At 40.8% G+C, this 17,879-nt stretch overlaps 1 protein-coding gene across 2 annotated transcripts in view; it reads right to left on the reverse strand.

Annotated features, from left to right (window-relative positions):
- Positions 1 to 728: 728 nt before the first annotated feature.
- Positions 729 to 17,879, reverse strand: part of STARD13 (StAR related lipid transfer domain containing 13) — a 111,833-nt gene continuing 94,682 nt past the window's right edge. For both annotated transcript variants that reach the window (XM_066313163.1, XM_066313164.1), the window contains exons 7-14: positions 16,702 to 16,861; positions 12,459 to 12,657; positions 9,154 to 9,361; positions 8,145 to 8,259; positions 7,156 to 7,377; positions 5,163 to 5,380; positions 1,892 to 2,068; positions 729 to 1,549 (exon numbers count right to left, since the gene is read on the reverse strand). In XM_066313163.1, the coding sequence (XP_066169260.1) occupies positions 1,432 to 1,549; positions 1,892 to 2,068; positions 5,163 to 5,380; positions 7,156 to 7,377; positions 8,145 to 8,259; positions 9,154 to 9,361; positions 12,459 to 12,657; positions 16,702 to 16,861 (1,417 nt within the window). In that variant the 3' untranslated portion in view covers positions 729 to 1,431. The remainder of the gene's footprint in view (positions 1,550 to 1,891; positions 2,069 to 5,162; positions 5,381 to 7,155; positions 7,378 to 8,144; positions 8,260 to 9,153; positions 9,362 to 12,458; positions 12,658 to 16,701; positions 16,862 to 17,879) is intronic.

Here is a 17,879-nt window from a genome sequence, read left to right on the forward strand (position 1 = left end):
TTCTTATTGAGTCATAGATGTAATATTTTGGTTGTAGGTTAGTTAAAAACAAAATGGAACCCTGCCTCAAAGGCAATGTCGACAAATTATTATTATTACTTTTAAAGCATTCTTCCATTAGCAAAATAATAGGTCCCTGAAAATAAAATTATATAACAGGCTTAAATGGCTCCTACTCCTCATAGTCCTAATCCTGCTCCCACCAATGCCTACAGAGGTGGGATCATGCAGATCAGTGCAATATAAGATGAAAATGCTTGCTGTTACTATAAAAGCAGCCTTTCCAAGAATAGCATTTATTTAGTCTTTTAAATCTCCAAGATGTGTTTAAAACCTTAAAAAAGCATAGTTATTTGTATAGTAAGAATATTAAAAGGCATGGTGTTCATCTGCATGTCTTTGTGTCCACTGCATGTGGAAAACCTGTTGCGGATTAGCCATCTCTACAGGAGAAGGAAAGAACACAGAAACACTCAGAACCTAGACAAAATGCTTACAAAAATAATTAATTTACAGCTTAGTAAGTCACCAGTCTGTTTTCAGCCATCTCAGGAAGCACAGTATTACCTTGTGCTGTCTGAGGGATGAGCAGTTACCTGGAACACTGCACACAGTGAGGTTCTCTACTGACAGACACTAATCATTAAGGCAACAGGTAAGTTTTCAACACCTTCTACTAAAAGTCACCATTCTGCAGCTGAACATAGATGGCCTCCACAATGTCTGTCTCAGATGCATCTCCATGTATTTTATTTGGTGAGACTGATTCCCTCCTCATTATTTTTAAATGCACTGTAACTTCCTTCTTCCTTAGTTCCTGTAATTCTTCCTGCCTCTCTTACTAGGTACCTTCTCACAGCACACACAAACACGAAACGTATTTGAGAACAGGCATTTGTTATCACACAAATTATGCCTGGTAGCCCTGTGATAACAGAAAACACAGCTTATGTAGCAGTGACACACTAAAAACAAGTGACAGATCCACTTAAGGTCCAACTGATGCAAGTGATTTGCACTGAGTTATATACAAATTAATTAATTTATACATATACATATATATAGATAGAATATAGATAAATATATACATACTGTACATTATTTATTTACAATTAAAATATGCTTCTTAGAAGCCTTTAAATACCAGAGTTATGTAACATACAAGTAATGGCAATAATCTGTTTGTAAAGTAATAAAAGCTCTCTGAAGAAATGTTTAGTTCAATCATCAGAATTAATACAGAATGGATGTGGGGAAGGGGGAAAGTTGAAATCTCCAGAATAAAAGGACTTTCCTATAAAATTCCTTTTTTAGCTTTATATAGACCCAGGTCTGGTCAGATTTCTGCAGCTTAAATAAGACCTTTGCTTTCAGTATTCCTGTTCCCTGCCAGACCCTGATTTATGCTCACATGCTCCCAAGAACACTTCCTCAGATTTTCGTTTCTGGTCCCTCAGCAATCAGAGGTTGAAATGAGTTTCTGATCCTGGCAACTTCTGCTGCACACAGATGTCCAAAGCCTTTGTTGTACCACTCTGGGGAATGTCCTCTGAAGAAATGAAAAGAGAATTATTGAGAAACTCAAATACTCAAGAAACATGGCCCACAGAAACGTGCTTGCCATGCAGTTCCTGCTCCGCACTGCCCGCAGTGGTGGTGGAGATTCAAATACTTGTCTTTTTCAGTGCACTTCTCCCTTGCAGTAATCAAATAAGCAGATTCTCTTTCTAAGATCACACCCTAACACTGGTAGACACTGAGTGGAGAAAAGACTGCAGGAAAGCTCCAAAGCAGCAAAGCTACCCTAACCATGCCCTCTGTTCCCACCATCTCTCCATGAGCTTGAGGGTTTTGTCCTGCTGAATAGACATTGTGCAGGTGGGATACTTACTTTAGGTCAATCCTGCAGATGTGGGTGAGCCTGGCTTTTCCTGAGCCACAGGGCTCTATCAAGTACTGGGAGTCCATTACGATGGCTCGCACAGCTCCCATGAGAGGAGCCTCTTCATGCTCCACAGAGATGGCAACCAGCGTGCACATCCCCTTCGGCAAATCCATCCTCCACGTCCTGCAGGAATGGATGCAATCACATTAGCAATGAAACTTACGGGCACATGAGTAAGAACCAGAATTGAAGTTACAGTTTGCTTGTCTGCCTGTCCTTGTTGCCTGCAATGCCAGTGGACTGTCCTAGGAGTCCCTGGTGGAGTTTCATGTTCCCCAGCTGGTAGTCGGACTCTGAGGTGGAATGCCCACCCACCTATGTGACTCCAGGTGGAGAAGTTTTCCTTCTCTACAGGAGTATTTTGTAACCATTAGTATTCTAGGGCATGATAGAGCCTTTTGCAGTCAGACAGAAGTTTTGGAAAGGAACAGACTGAGGATAAGCCATGCAGCAAAAGCTGAAATTGTGCATTGCACCCATGCAGGCTTACAGAAAAAGAAATGCAGTTTAGTACAGCAGAAATCCTCATTAATAACCAGAATGTTTCAAGGGTGTTTGAATTAAAAACAAAATGGAATTCAATTTCTTTTCTCTCTTAAGTTTCTAGCCTCTCTTATGTGCTGGAAAGGTTTTACATCAAGTTCAAGATACCTAGACTTTAATACTTAACATTTTTTGTTGTTCTGTAAGCATTCTCTACATACCCTTGTGTCCCACATCTTTCTCATCTGCACTGAATCTCAGAGGATAGGTCTGTGCTCCTTCTATGCTCTGGGAAGAACTGAGAAATTCCCACTGTGCTGTGCAACTTGCATCATCTTGCTGTGGATTGTCTGAGACAGGGATTATGCTTTCTTGAGAAGTATCATATTTTATCAGGTAAGCTGCTTTCAAGGACTGTTGAAGTTTGGACTTCAGCAGATAATTTTGACATTCTGCATTTTTCCTACATGAAACTGAGCTGTTATTCAAGACACTGCAGGAAGATACTGACCAGAAGGTTTTATATGTGCCTGGGCATTAATAAAATTGATGAGCTGTCATGGCAGATGAAACATGGGAGAAGGAAATCACAGCTGAGATCCAGTATGAGAAATGCCGAACCGCCTCCTGTGAGCGCTTGCAGAGTAGCGCAAGCCAGCACTCTGGTAGCTAGCCAGCACTACCTGGGCCATTTGGGAAGTAGAAAGTTCTCTATCCCAGAGATTTCAGAAGACTTGTTTCCTGATCCCAGTCCTAGGGATTTAGGCCAGTTTCAGTAGTTCTTCAAATGCTTTACAGTAGTAAAATCAGGCATATGGCACCTTACTCAAAATGCTGTCATACCTAATGGACATTAAACACTTGTGGATTCTTTAAGAAAAATGCAGGGCAGCTGAGAGCTGTGTCATATCCCAGGCATATGAAATACTTCCCCTCTCCTCTTACCATCAGAGTCTTCTCTAGGGAGTCTAATCCCCTTGTTATGACTGTCACATTGAAAAAAAAAAAAAAGGGAACAACTAAGTTGATCCTTTCACAGCCCAAAGTTTGACTGAGAAGGGGAAAATTGCCATCTGTTAAAATATATTTATTCATGTCCCGAGAGGTGTATTATAATTTCACTGTTCACTTCCCACCAATCATAAGGTATCAATTTGACTGTGCTATTGCTGGCTAACCTTGCTCTAGACTTAATGATATCAATCAAAAGAGCTAAACAACAGAATCTGACAGATCTGCCTGATGGCTGTTTTCAGCCCTTAAGAACACACCAGGATTCATTTTTATGATATGTATTTCAGTCCTCGGGGGTCATTCTGCCTGGGTTAGTGAAAAGAATGAGAACTCGATAGCAAGATTTTCCTTTAACTGATGTGACTGCACAGCAGGTCTTTAAAGAACATAAACCACCATGAAACCTAATAGTGAACTAAGTGGCAAATGAGAGGACCAAATTACGGTCATCAAAACCTCCCCGCCGCTCGCAGACGATCTTCTCGGTGCCATGCAGAGGGCCAAATTTATCACTGGTTCAACCTAATGACATTACATAAGAAGATTCTTTACAAAATAATGGTAGATATATAATTATATAAAATATATAATATATATTTGATTATAAAATAGTTAATTTAGCCTAGTATACTGTGGGAAGGCAAAGCAAATAGATTAATGGGAGCATCGGTAACAGAAAGCATTTTTTTAGATTTTCCCCTAAGAGTTCCAATAATTCTTCCCTTATACCAACAATATCTGCATGTTGTCATCCTTTAAGAGACTACTAAAGTTCATAAAAGGGATGTACTTTCATAATTATATTTTATTTGGCTCATCTTTTTCCTTCAATCTTCATTCTCTTTAATAGTTTTGACTCCCTGAACTACTTCCTTTGTCAAAACTGCTTTGTATTTCTCTGTCACATCATTTCAATCATAAAAAGCAGGGACCAAAAATGGGAAGGCACAAAATCATCCTGAAATAAATAACTGTAGGACTGACCCTGTAAATTAAATATGTCAGCAGCTCCACAATAGCTCCTAGCAAGCAAAGGCCAGGATTTCAAAGGCAGAAGGTGCATAAGAGGCTTTTTTTTTTTTTTTTTTACTGTTCTGTACAGGCAGATAGACAATGGCAGAACTGGGACTGAATGCAGAATATTGATACATAGCTATACATTTATTTGAGAGAAGCCATCCCCTGTAAGAGAGAATACAAATCTACTGCCTTTTTCAGTTCATTTCCACACTAGGGTTTTTATGGATCAGCATTTATTCATTTACAAGGACTCCAACTGAAAATTTAAGATAATAACTTATATAGACACTGTATAACAGCCTTAGCTTAAAAGCACCACTATCTTCTCTTCTAAACATTTGGCTCTTAAACATCAAACATTCCCCAGAGAACAGCAAAAGCAGTGTAAAAAACAATTGGGTTCTATTTGCACTGTTTTGACAACAAACAAAGCTAAGAGAGAAGAGCAGCTATTATCAGACATCTGTTCTGAGGAAGAAATGATATTTATGGCCTCAGGAGTATGTGCTGCTCAAATTACATCAGAGAAAAGGTCAGCATGCTCTAGGTGTATGATTAATTCAGTTTGAGAAATCAACACTGCTGCTGAGAAGTAGAGTTCCTGGAGAGCAATTACACAGATGTGAAGGCTGAGATAAGTCCAGATTTGCCTTTATGTGCTGCAGGAGGAAAAGGTACCAGAGAACCACCCTCAGCTTACCTGAGAACGACAAAGTCTCGGACAGGGTGAGGAGCCATGCTGTTCAAAACATACTGGTAAACTTCTGTCTGCTTGTCCAGGCTCTCCACCACCTTCCACTGCAAGAAGTCCTCATCCCAGAGGTGACGTTCTCTCAGCACTCGGTTCAGGACAACTGATGGGGGGGCTTCAACTTCAACTGAGGCTTTCCAAAGCCTTAGTGGGTTCCCATCCCCAACCTGGAGTGAAGTGACCAAGAACACAAACCCGATAATTTATGTGCCTGTGTTCAGATGATAACTGAGGACCAAATCTCAATGTGTGTGTCTGACTTCAGCTTAAGAGCATTTATATCTCCCTGCTAATCATCATTATTATTATTATTGCTATTGCTGCTGCTCTACTAGTCCTGGATGGAATTCTGATTCATCACTCTGCTCTCACAACAGAATATGTCTGGACTAGTTCCCATAGTGCCAGTGAGGTTCTGCATTACTTCTGGTGTGACAGACACTTCCAAGTCCAAACATCCTAAGTGCAATGACGAATATGTGTCTGCAGCAGTAAAAAAAGATGAGAGACTGAAACCCTGGGCTGAAATAAAGCAACTACCTTTGGCAATCTTATAGACTACCTGGGACTGAGGGTGCATTAACCCTCCTGGTTAATTCTGGCGGAGGAGAACATACATTGATTCAGTTATGTGTCAGGTACACAGATGTTTGCGCCTCAAAATAGCTGCAAGGGAGGTTTTGGGAAAATATCTTTCAAAGAGCACAGATTGATTGTTAACTCCTCCTTGTTCACAGATCCTGTTTCTTGAAACACTTCCACAGCTTACAAAAGGGGAGCAGAAAGTGCTGGGCTATGCATAAGGTGAATATCCTAGATTGCACACATACAGCTTTTCTGCATGATTTTAGGGGTCCTATTTCAGGCAGCAAACAAGTTAACTGTAATCACTGGATATTTCAAGCCCTGCTTTTCTAACCCTCCCCTACCCTACCGTTCTCATATACCAATGTGAGTGCTTCAGAAACCTCTAGTACCTCCTACAGACCCAGGATTGTTGACCACGGGCAGTACAGGCCTCTATCCTGCTCCCACCTGAGCCCTGTTACTCTGTCCCCAGCCTCCCACAGACCCTCCCTGGAGAGGTCACTCATAGAAGCTGGCTACAAACCACAGTAACTGCAATTTCTTTGCCCTGACAGAGGGGTTGTACTTTCCCAAGCTGGGGTAATGCTGCCTCCTGCCCCTTTGCCATCCAGATCTCATATTCCTCCCAGTGCTCTTCTCCTGCCTAACCCACCCCTAATCCATCCCCTCCTCTTGCTGGCTGCTGCTTGTTTGGAGACCTCTGCTTTGCTGTTGCATTTCCAGCAGTCAGAAAGTTTCATCTGAGAACTCCACTCACTGAAGGGACCCTGCGGCCCCCTCTGCCTCATTGCAGTGGTCTGGCTTTCCCTGAAGAGCTGATGGAGCCAAAAACAAATTCAGAAATTTTAATAAAAAGCTGCAGTATCAAAAATTCATATGAAAAAAGGACAAAAGGATCAGGGATAAAACTGATCTGCTTAAAAAAGCATAGGAGAGCCTGAAGAAGTTTTGTAATTACCTATATTCTAGCTGTGTTCTCCAAACTGCTAGCAAACATCAAGAACTGGTCAGAAACTTTTCATGTCCCCCAGTCAAAGAGCTTGTCCAGGTAATGTTCTCTGTTGTTTAACATCTCAGCTCACTCTCTGGTTGTGCTGTTTGCTGTATCACTTACTTGATCTATTTTAGAGACCCCAGCTTGCTCTGCGAGCCTTTTTCTGGAACCTCATATTTGAATCACTATTATATTACATTCTTAACTGCTTTTAGTAATCTTTTTGAAAATAATAATAAAAAAAGAGTGCCTTGCCAGAAAGAAGGGTGTGAGTTTTGCCATGCAGCGGGCCAGGGTGCCCCATAACTGAGCTGCATTTTGTTTTGGTTTCTTTACTGCTTTTGTGTCTCCCCAAATTACCTTTTTGTAGGCGAGTTCTGTGTTCTCTACACTGGAACATGTGACCCATCCTTTGAATTTCTCTTTTGCTTCTTTCTGGAGATTCTGCATGAGAGTTTCCAGGTACATCTGATAGTTCCCTCCTTCCTCATCCACTTGTTTCCCAAGCTCGTCCAGGGTAGGAGAATGCACTTCTGCATCAACATAGGAGTTTCGGGATTGGGTGATCATCTCATGTGGGACCTGCACCACAGAAGGGAGGGAAAACACACAGGGAAAATTTCCTGCTGAGAACTTTTCCTTAAGACAGTGTGTTTCTAGGCTGATGGACCATTCAGCATCCAACTATATGAACCTACAATCTGTAAAATGCGCACGATGTGTGCAATTTCTGTCTTTATGAAAGATGAAACATCAAAGTAGTCTAATGAAACAGCCCATGGCTCACAACAGTTCTACTCATGCACAATCGTGTTAGACTGATCAACTGGATGTCAATACACCACTGTTACTCCCCTAGCCCTCAGAAATATTGCCTTGTGCTTCTGGGGAAAGAAGATATGAGCATTTGCTGTCCTCCAGCTGCAGTGTAAGTAGCTGCAGGAATGACTGCAGCTCTCAATGTGATTTTTACTTTATTGCATGACACACAGATATAAAGTGCATAAGCAATTATTTTTAAGATGAATCAGTTTTAATTGAGGTCTTAAAAGCATTGTAATAAAATTTTATGCTAGCAGATTTTTGATTTTAATTAGACTAAAATTTCCTAATCCAGTGGTTTGGGTTGAAAACTGTCACAGAGTAATTACCCTGCATCTTTTGAATACTAAAAGGGAGCCGCCATAAAGAAATGAGATAAATAAACTTTGGATGAAGCAAGTTTACAAATAAGTGAGGCACCAATCTCTGAGCTAACACAAGACAGAAAATATAAGCATAAACATAAATACTTCAAAGGGTGCTGCATTATGTGGCCATGAATAATGCTGTTTGATTCTCTCACTCACCTCAAAAAGTTTGTTGCATTCCATTATCATGTGAGCAAGTCCCTGAGTAGCTGCCAGGTTTTCACTGAGGTCCTTCTGATCTGGCTTCCCCGTTGCATATTTTTTCTGTATTACTCTGTAATAGAATTCAGTATCTCAGGTAAGGAGCTGAATCTTTTTAATATGAAAGCAAAAAGCAGCAGGAAACTCCCAACATCAGAGAGAACCACCCCCCCCCCCCATCTTTAGTTTCTATTTATCACCAAGACTGCTCAAACTGTTGGGCGTTTTTTAAAGAAAAAATGTTTACCTAAAATATTGCTCAGCCAAAGGTAAAAGCAGGAAAGGTTATCCATATCCTGCATGATGTGTTGTACATTTTGAAATGGATTTTTAACAGACATGATATAAAGTGGTTTATACTGTTACTGCTTAAAGCCCTTGTTCAGACACGGGTTATATGTATACTTGACCAGGAATCTCAGTGTATTCTGAACCAGATGGGAGGGAAAAAATACAAGAGGCACTACTAATGTTTAGCCGGGCTATGCCCTGTTTAGTCTACACTCACCATGTTACAATTTTAATGTGGCCTGAAATAAACCCTGTTTCCCAAATGGCAGAATGTAGACAGTAAATTGAAAGTGAAAAAAACCAGTCATTGAAAATCTACATATAAAGATCCTTTAAAACATGGTTAATCTTTGACTTTAACCAGAGCAAAATCAACCCCTTTTCCTTTATAGAAGTCAACATCAGTCATACAAAACTCACTAGTGCCCCATTGAAAAATTCCACATGGAAAGCAGGCACCGCATATTCACAACAGACAACCAGAAATGCCTGCTGGGCTTGTGAAAACAAGTGTGCTTCTGGCTCTGCAGCAGGGGTTTTCCCCTCTTACTGAAGCCATGCCCTGTTTAACGTGTGCTGGAAAGCAGATGGTTTGGAAAATTTTGTCCTGCATACCACCGAAAGCATCACTCCATATTCAGGATGTGACTATTTATAATGCTGAGAAGAGACATACCTCGGTGAGCTTTCTTTCTTCACTATATTGAGATGGAAGAGGGAAGGGGCCAGACAAACAGCGATGTTCATGGGAGTCATCTGATTTTCCTCCACGGAGGTGACGTCGCTGAGGAAGCAGAGCAGAGTCTGCAGAACCTCCCTGTTCTCGTCGGCCATGAGCATGATGGCCGCCTGCACCGCCTGCAGCCGCTGCTCCTTGGGGACATCTGGGAAGGAGCAAGGGACGTTCAGGGGGTCAGTTGTAAGAACAGATGAGGAGCAGGAAAGATAAAGTTACCCCTGACATTCACAGGCCCCTCCAGTGTTCAAAAACTGCACAGATGTGGTGCTTAGGGACGTGGTTCAGTGGTGGGCCTGGCAGGGTTAGGTTAATGGTTGACTCTCAGAGGTCTTTCCCGACCTTGGTGATGACTTTGTGAAGAGGCAGATGACAGGAGACCAAGGGGAAAAGATCAGCTGGCTTCTGGAGAGCTAGGTTTTGCTCCTCCACAAAGCACAGCTTCCTTCCCCAGTGTTTGGCATTTCTCTGTTTGTTTGAAGGGCTGCTCCCAAGAAAAACATTGGACTTCATTTGAAGCTTATGAAGGGAGAATAGTACCCAGTACTCATAGCTTTAAATAGTATTTTTCAGGTTTTCTTTGTACCCTGGCAAGACAGAAGTTTAAAAGACTTAGGGAAGCTTTGGGAACACTTATATTTGTGTCCTAAACCTTAGAACAGTTTAATGAAAGAAGTAATGGATATGCTTAAATAGCACCTCAGACTGATTCATTTCTAAAACTACCCTAAGTTCTCTCAGTTTGGACTTCGAGTCCTCTGGGTATTACATACTCTCTATAATCGAATGGAAGAAGAAAAAAAGCAGACTTAGAGTAGAGGGAACAGCTAGCTTTTAAGATTCCACTGCTAGCCTTGTACAAGCACTTTATTTTAAAAGCTTTCAGACATGAATGACAAAATGAACACAGCTCAATAGTTCTAAAGTTTCTGAAAGCAGCAAGGCCAGGTTTTTCTGAGAAGTCAGAGGAGCCTTTGCTAAATCCATGCAATGTGTCTTTTCTTTCCACAACACCTCCTGGTGATCCCTCCCTCCCCTTTATTGTTGCTCTGATGGGTCTGGTACACAAAGCCGAAGATCAGCTAGTGCTTCAAGTCACAGGTAGACGTTAAACAACTGGGAGTTTTAGGAAAATGGAGAAAGCTTCATCAATGCTATGCCATACAGACTATTACACTAGTCATTTCATCCCAAATCCTATGTGTTACAGCAATTCAAGCCATTTTAGATATAAGAAAAAGGTCTTGGATATATGGAAAAATATCTTAAAAGAGTCCCAGAAAATCAGAAATCCCCTGCCAATACACTAGGAGAGGAAAAATCCTTCCCAACTTCACATTAACAATTTGGTAAACAGAACGAAGGACAATAAAATGTCTCAGCTACAGATTAGTTTAATTGCAGATATTATGAAATACAATTGGTATCCCAGAAATTTTCAACTTTTTTTTTCTGTGAAAGGAGTTTTATCACTTCTGTGAAACAGAAAAATATATTTGTTGTTGGTGACATGGAAAAAACCCCTGCTACTCATTCTTAATCCAAACAATATTTTCTGCCCATCTTTTCTTGTTCCTACCTTGGTTTAAAGATACTCATCTTCAAATCTTTCCGAGATCCTTTAACTCCCAATGCACCCTGAGAACATCTTTCCTAGCTCATTTTTTCCCCTTCTGATCAGTGTAAGAGAAGTTCTTCAGACTTCCCACTGCAGCATCATGCAGACATTACAGAGTCAGCCTATGGCTCTTTTTACATGTTTGTTGGCTGGTATCAATGTTTCTCCATTCAGCCTCCTGTCTTGGAAAAGGGGAGCCCTTCTGGCTACAGATCTGCTTATGCTGATGCCACTGGGATCTGCCATGTGTCTCTTCCTTTAGCAAGAGGGTAATTTACTTGCAGTCCCTTCTGTGCAAAGATAGGACAACCTCAATTTTCATGAAGCAATAGTTTAAAGGTGATTTGTTTCCAAGGGCACGTAGAACATATCCTTGTAGTGGATAATCTCCTTGGCGACTTTCCCATGGAAACGATTGTGACTGTCATTTTATTAGCAGCCAGAATTCCTGTTGCTTTTCTGAACAAGCTTATTAAAGTGTGTGCAGGCAGACAACTTGTGAGCAGGAAGGAAGAAGGGGAAATGATGGTCCAGGGCTAGGCACCAACTCCTGCAGTTAACTTAGACAAGACATTGCGTACAGCCAAACCCACTAAATTTATTTGCAGTGCTGTCTCTCACATGCAGAATCCCAGTATTCTCTACCAGCTACAGACACTGTGATGGTAAATTCATTAGTGACTGTGTGCCACAGACAGATTTTTTACAGTAAAGGGAAGCAACGGATGTATCTGAGATTCTTAAGCACTGGGATTATGCTGTGTTTTAAAATGGCTTTCTATTGTTTTGGCAGCAGAAACGTCTGCAAGTGAAAAGACTAGACACACATCTCTTTAGTGCTTCCAATTATTTGGCTTAGGCTGGCTGCATCTGCCAAAGTGCTGGCTAACTGGCCCTCATAATGGATATTGTCAAGAAAAAAACTCTAATTCCTCTGGCTGTTCAGAGTTTTCCTCACTGTTTGGTCCTCCCTCAGTCTGGAGAAGAGATACACAGTCATTTCCTGATTCACAGGAACTTTCATTATTCTGATGAATCTGTCTCAGATTTTTCTAAAGATTTCTTACACTGGAAAGAAAAAAAGAAGTCCCCTGGTTTCTTTCTATTTCTATGAGCTCCTTACATGGAGTTTATGATCTATATGAAGGCAGTTTGCTTTTTGCATGTACATTTTATTGACTATAATGAAAAAAAAAATAATTACAAGCCACAGCAAGGAAGGAGGCTACAGAGACATGTTCTCATGGTCAAGTACCACTTCTCCAGAAGACTCACTTATATTGAGATATAAGTGCATTAAATAGGTTCACAGTTTAAAGAAATCTGACAAAAATAGTAGTATTCATGCTTTTTATATCCAGCAGCCTGTTCTTCTGTCTTGTTTCTGATTGTGAGGCTGGTATAAACATTGTCTTTCCAATAAATTTGACACTGAAATGTTTAGGTGGCTCTAAAGACCTCTTAGTGAAAGATTTTGAGGGCAGATGAGTTTTTATGTCTCAAAGGCCAGCAGAAAGAAACCTATCCAGAGTTAACATGCCAAAATTACTTACAGTATATTTCTATGTAATATATAACAATTTCTAATTGGTTATAATGATAGAAGTCTATAGAAATATCAACTTACATTGATAGATGTGCAGAAAAGTCTCTCCTAGTTTACTTGTGAGGAGAGGTTCTGGCAAGTCCCTGAAGAATTGCTTGACCATGTCAGCCACATCATATGCTGACTGATCCTCATAGCTGACGTTTTCTGGGGAGCTCTCGTTCATCTGACGCAGGGCCTGGATTCGGGACTTCACTCCAGATTTCCGAAACAGACCCACCTGAAAACATACCACACTGAGCTGGGTAAAAGGAAAAATGGCACTTGAAGAATATGTACATGTTATATACATTTATTTATATATGGGGACTTTGATCATGACCAAAGCTTGGGTTGCTTGTTTCACTCTAGGCAAGAAGGAGGAAAATGTGCAAATGCGATGGTCACACAAGTCTTGCAGGCAAGCACAGGCTCTCACAGCAGGATTGCAGGGGTTAATAATGCTGCTGCTCTCTGTCCCATCCTAGAGAGAGGGCTCAGAGTGCCTTGTGGTTTCTCTGCTGCCTGAGAAGTTTAAGCAAGATGGTCTGCTGATATAAATCAGCCTGGCTTGCTTGGCTTGGATGACTGTCTGTTGATTTACTCCATCTGAGAATCTGGCCCCTCATGTTTATTTGAGTATATATTTTGAAGACTAACAAGAAAATATTATGCTTAGCTAAGTAATAAATGCTGTGGCAAAAGATTAGTACCTCCTGGTAGAGTTTTAAAATCAAGATGAAATCTATTTTTTCCCTTTCATGCTCTCTGCTTTCAAGAGTTCTCCCAAATCCCACTGAAAAGTCCAGTTCGAAAGTGGGGGCCACAGAGGGATTACTTGTGCCTGTCACTAAGACACATTTTTATCCTGTTTGCTTTCTGTTTGGAAAGGAAGTGGTAATTCTTCAAATGATGCCTTCAAGGCAGGACTGCCCTTTCTTGTCCTTCTCCACCCGTGGAGTTCCCCCTGGGGTGAATTCCCGGCCTCAGCCGTATTATTTATTCCCATGTGAGTTTACAGTGCTTCATTTGGGGAGTGTTAACACTGTTTCCCTTCAGTTTTGCAGAGAAAAAGGTGAAACATTATGAGAGACCTATGGGAAAGGCACATTTCCAGTTGGGAATTATATACCTTGTTCCTCTGTGACTGCTATCTCGCTGGTGATCCGTGCAGCTTCCTGCATGGCACAGTCCATCAACAAACAGTAAAGGCAAGGGAATAATGCCTTCTGGCCTTCTTCCCCCTACTTCCTTACTTTGCTGCTGTAAGAAGCAGCACAGAGTTCACAGAGGACCCTCCTCTCTCTAGGACACCTCCCATGCTCCCTCAGAGGGTATTTAGGGCTTTGGTTAACTCTCACATTAATGACACTAATTACATAGCTCACAGCTCTGTGAGGGAGTATATATATTTAATTACATATATGGAGATCAACTGCTGCACCAGACTGGCTGAGAGGCAGCTCTGCTATGTCTTCTTATTGATGAATTTAGTGTCTCTTGAGAGCTAAATTTATGTACAGCAGGTAGAGAACTGGAGTGTGCCCTGTGTTCTGTATTTATGATCCCAAGTGAAGCTCTGCTCTTCTTCCTGACGAGAGCATATAAGAAACAGCATCCAGATCTTTTCATCTGGTTTTCCCCTTTCCCTTTCTCTTCTTTTTAAATGCCTTTTCCTCTTAGAAATGTGGGCTGAAGATGAAGAAGACAAACTTGCTAATTCTGTCCAAAAATTAAAGTTTTGGCCTCTAGTAGATAAATGTGAGAGCAGAGGCTCAATTCTCTCCTTTTGATGGGAAGTGTCCTTGCTGATATAAATAACCATTAAAAACTTCCAGCTAAGTCTGATTTGAGAGGTCAGATGTCAAATCTTACCCATGTAATCTCCTGCTGCACATCATTCTACTACTCCTGATCTCTGTTTAAAGACATTTATCCAAACTCCTATTTCCCTTTGTTTTTTTCCTTTTTTTTTTTTGTATTAATGGGAAAAATGAATAATTAATCAAAGGAGTCCTTCACTCAACAGAGGAAGATGTTTTAGGCTCTGTTATGCATTATTACAGACTTATTCTGTAAATCAAAAGGGACTAAAAATCCAGAGGTTAGTCTGCCCCAATCTCTTTGCTATCTTCAAGCTGTGTGGATCATCTTCCCTACAAGCAGCCATACGATGCATGACCGAAATAAAGATGCAATTGGAAAAGTCAAAACAGTTTCTATTTCACAAAGTGAAACTGAATTACATATCCTACAAGTAATTGTGGGGCTACTCATGCCAGTTTAGGGATTTCAGTGGCAGGAGGCAGACCTTGCAATGGTTTAGAGCAACCTCAGCTTTATCAAGTGTGTGCAGCAGATGCTCTGACACCTGTTCTGAACTCTAGCCCACCTTCTGCAGTGCACAGAAGAGACACATAAGCAAGATGCTGGGGTAGACTGGAGGCTGCCCAGGTCTCTGTCCAGGCATTAGGAGACTTTGAATTAAATGAAACAAAGTGAGTAACTGTAAAGCAGAGAAGCTGAATTGCCTGGAGTGTTTTTGCCTGGAAAGGTTTTTGGTGGAAAGATATTTTAAAGGATCTCAATTTGTACTTCCCCTCCTTTTTTTTTTTTTTTTTTTTATTATTTTTTATTCAGTATTTTCCCAATTTTACTCCAAGAAGAAACCAAATCTGAATTGAAATGGACCTTCACAGAACTGTGATGCTTCCCAGCCCATGAACACAAATGGAGCAGATAGCTGTCTGAGACCTCCAACACCTTTTAACTGCCTCAAATATCTCAAGAGCTTTTTCTTTCTCTTTTATACTCCCTTTTACATTCTCCCCAATTAATCCTCTCTCTTCTCTTTCTTCCTCTTGCTCTGCTTCTTAGCTGACAAGCCCATCCCCATCCTTACATCTCTTGTTCCTCTTATTTGGGCATCTCCTCCTCCGATCTCATCACTAATTCCAGGCTTGCTGCATCACTTTTCTTCCTACACTGGCTTTCCCAGCTCAGTACACAAACCCAGATGAGCACTGTGGCAACCAGGCATGTTAGCTCCTGAATATAACACTTCTACTTGTACATCTTTCCCTTTCTCCTCTCTTAATAAATTTCTGACAAGCTGTTCATCTTGCCCCTCAGCTCCTGCACTACATATGGCTAGTAGAAATCATCTCACCTCACTTTTGACACTGTGGAGTTAGATGTCAAGGTATGACTGCTACAGGATCCCTTTACAGAGAGAACTGATAGGAAGGACCTGAGTCTTTCCCGCTGGCTGCAAAGGGAAATGGTGATTCACCGGAAGGCGTTTAATTTTCAGATTTCAGTTTTGGGGAAGATGACTGTCACCCAACAAAAAACCTGAACAGCAACCAGAATGGTGATTAGAAAATGTGAAGATTAAGAAAGACTAATTCCACCTTTTTCATGTGTTCAGAGCTAGGAAAGCAGCAAAGTCTGCAGAGAAAAGTGCTGGTTGCTTTTGAACTTACAACTATCTAAAAGCAGTTATGAAACAGGTCATATGACATGAGGTCAATAACAGTAGAGGACTGAACATAAACAACCAGAGGGTTTCTCCCAGTCCTGTGTTCATAAAAATGCACATCCTCATCCTTAGGGGAAGAACAGTAAAAATATGATTAGTATGTCCCTCTATAGCTAAAGGGAATAAAAAAATCTGAAATACTTTGAGCATGAGGGTGTCCCAGCTGGCTTGTTGTAGCTAAGAACACTACAAAAGGCAATGTAGCATAATGGCTTTGGCATTGAACCCCTGCTGACCTAACTATCTGGATATATCTGACTCTGTCAACAGAATACTTGGAATATTTTGCTGAGTTTGCTCTCTATTCTTGGACTTTTCTGTCTTTGCTAAGTAAATAAAACCTTTTGTATCATATCTTGTGAAATGGTGAATGCAGTTAACCCTCAATGGCAACAGTCAAGCATAAGCACTACAGATACATGTAGACATGGGGAGTCCTGGTGTCTTCCCAGGCTTCATTCATTATACATGAAGATCTCAAAATGTTCTTTGAAGTAGACTGTGATATACAAATCAGCAGGGCTGTTACAGCTACAAAAAATCAACAGATTCACTGGATACAAATCAAAATGGAAAACTTTTAGTATTGGCACGAATTATCAAATCACCAGAGGAGATTGAGGTCCAACATGAGAGATAATAATCTTCAAATAATCCTGGTACCTAGTACAAAAATGCTCACTGTTGCTTGCTTAAAGTGGCTTTTCAGAAAAATCCAGCAAGTCCAGGGAGTAAAGTTCCTACCTGGTCTAGACAGTTGCTCCGCAGATAGCGCAGGGCTTGTTGTATGCTCTGGGGCAGAGGCTGTCCCGTTCTCTGGACATGAACTATCAGGGGCACACCAAAGACATTCTTGTCCTTGTAGTCAGGGACTTTCATCCTCTTCATGAACTTTGGCACAGACCTGCAAATTGACATGAACAGGCTGCATGAAAAAATGAGGGTATTTACACACTTTCTGAGTAACACTACTGACAGAAATGGGTAACCAGGGCCTTTTTAATAAAAATGGTGAAATAATGTTTAATGAACAATACACAGAAACTTTACACTTTGTATAACTGATTAATTTCTTAATGTCTATAAGTGGATGGCCTCTAAGGTATAGCACAACAATCAGTTCTAACAAGAACCTTTTACTACACAGGTGTCATCCAGCCGAAGCCAACAAGGTTTAAAGCATCTTTTAGGGACGCACAGGAATGGCAGAGCAAACCTGAGAGGGGAGGGAAAAGGAGGTTCAGTCCTCTGACATGCTGAATGATCTTTGTACCACCAGTTACATGATTTAGTATTTCTATTGACTAAAACTTCACAAGAAGAAATGATGGTGGGAAATCCCTATGTGTCAGATTCCTCCCTTGTGTTATATGATTTATTCTAGTTGAGTAACTTAAGTGAAGATAGTGAGCTTGCTTTCTTCAAAAAATTGGTTGATGAAAATAAGAACCAACTGGATTCCCTTTTTGGGAGTCATGACTGCCATAGGACTAAAATAAAAAGGATGAATATGACCCAAATGTGACTAAGAGTTTTGTCATCTGTGTAGGAAGAAGTAAAATCTCACTTTAAATTACCTACTGAAGAAGTACAGTGCGTTACTCTACAGCTATATACAGTTCCTCTCTTAAAAACCCTTAGAGACTGATCATAAAAACTGAAGAAATATCTCTCAGGATGAAAACCTTGTACAAACAGCAGGACTTAGAACTTGCTGTATTCTAGTCTGTTTCTTTGAAGTCAGGTAAGGTGAGATTAATTTCAGTGCAGATGTCAGCTAGCCACAGGTAGTGCACCAAAGGAGAGCAGTGAAATGGGGATTAATCTTAACTGAATTTTAGTTCTCTTACAGAGATTTAGAAAGAGTCAGTAGTCTGGACTATCTCCCTAACCACTCTAGAGAGAGACACCTCTGCAGGGTC

The sequence above is a fragment of the Sylvia atricapilla genome, chromosome 2, assembly GCF_009819655.1.
Source record: "Sylvia atricapilla isolate bSylAtr1 chromosome 2, bSylAtr1.pri, whole genome shotgun sequence".
Taxonomy (NCBI): Eukaryota; Metazoa; Chordata; class Aves; order Passeriformes; family Sylviidae; genus Sylvia; species Sylvia atricapilla.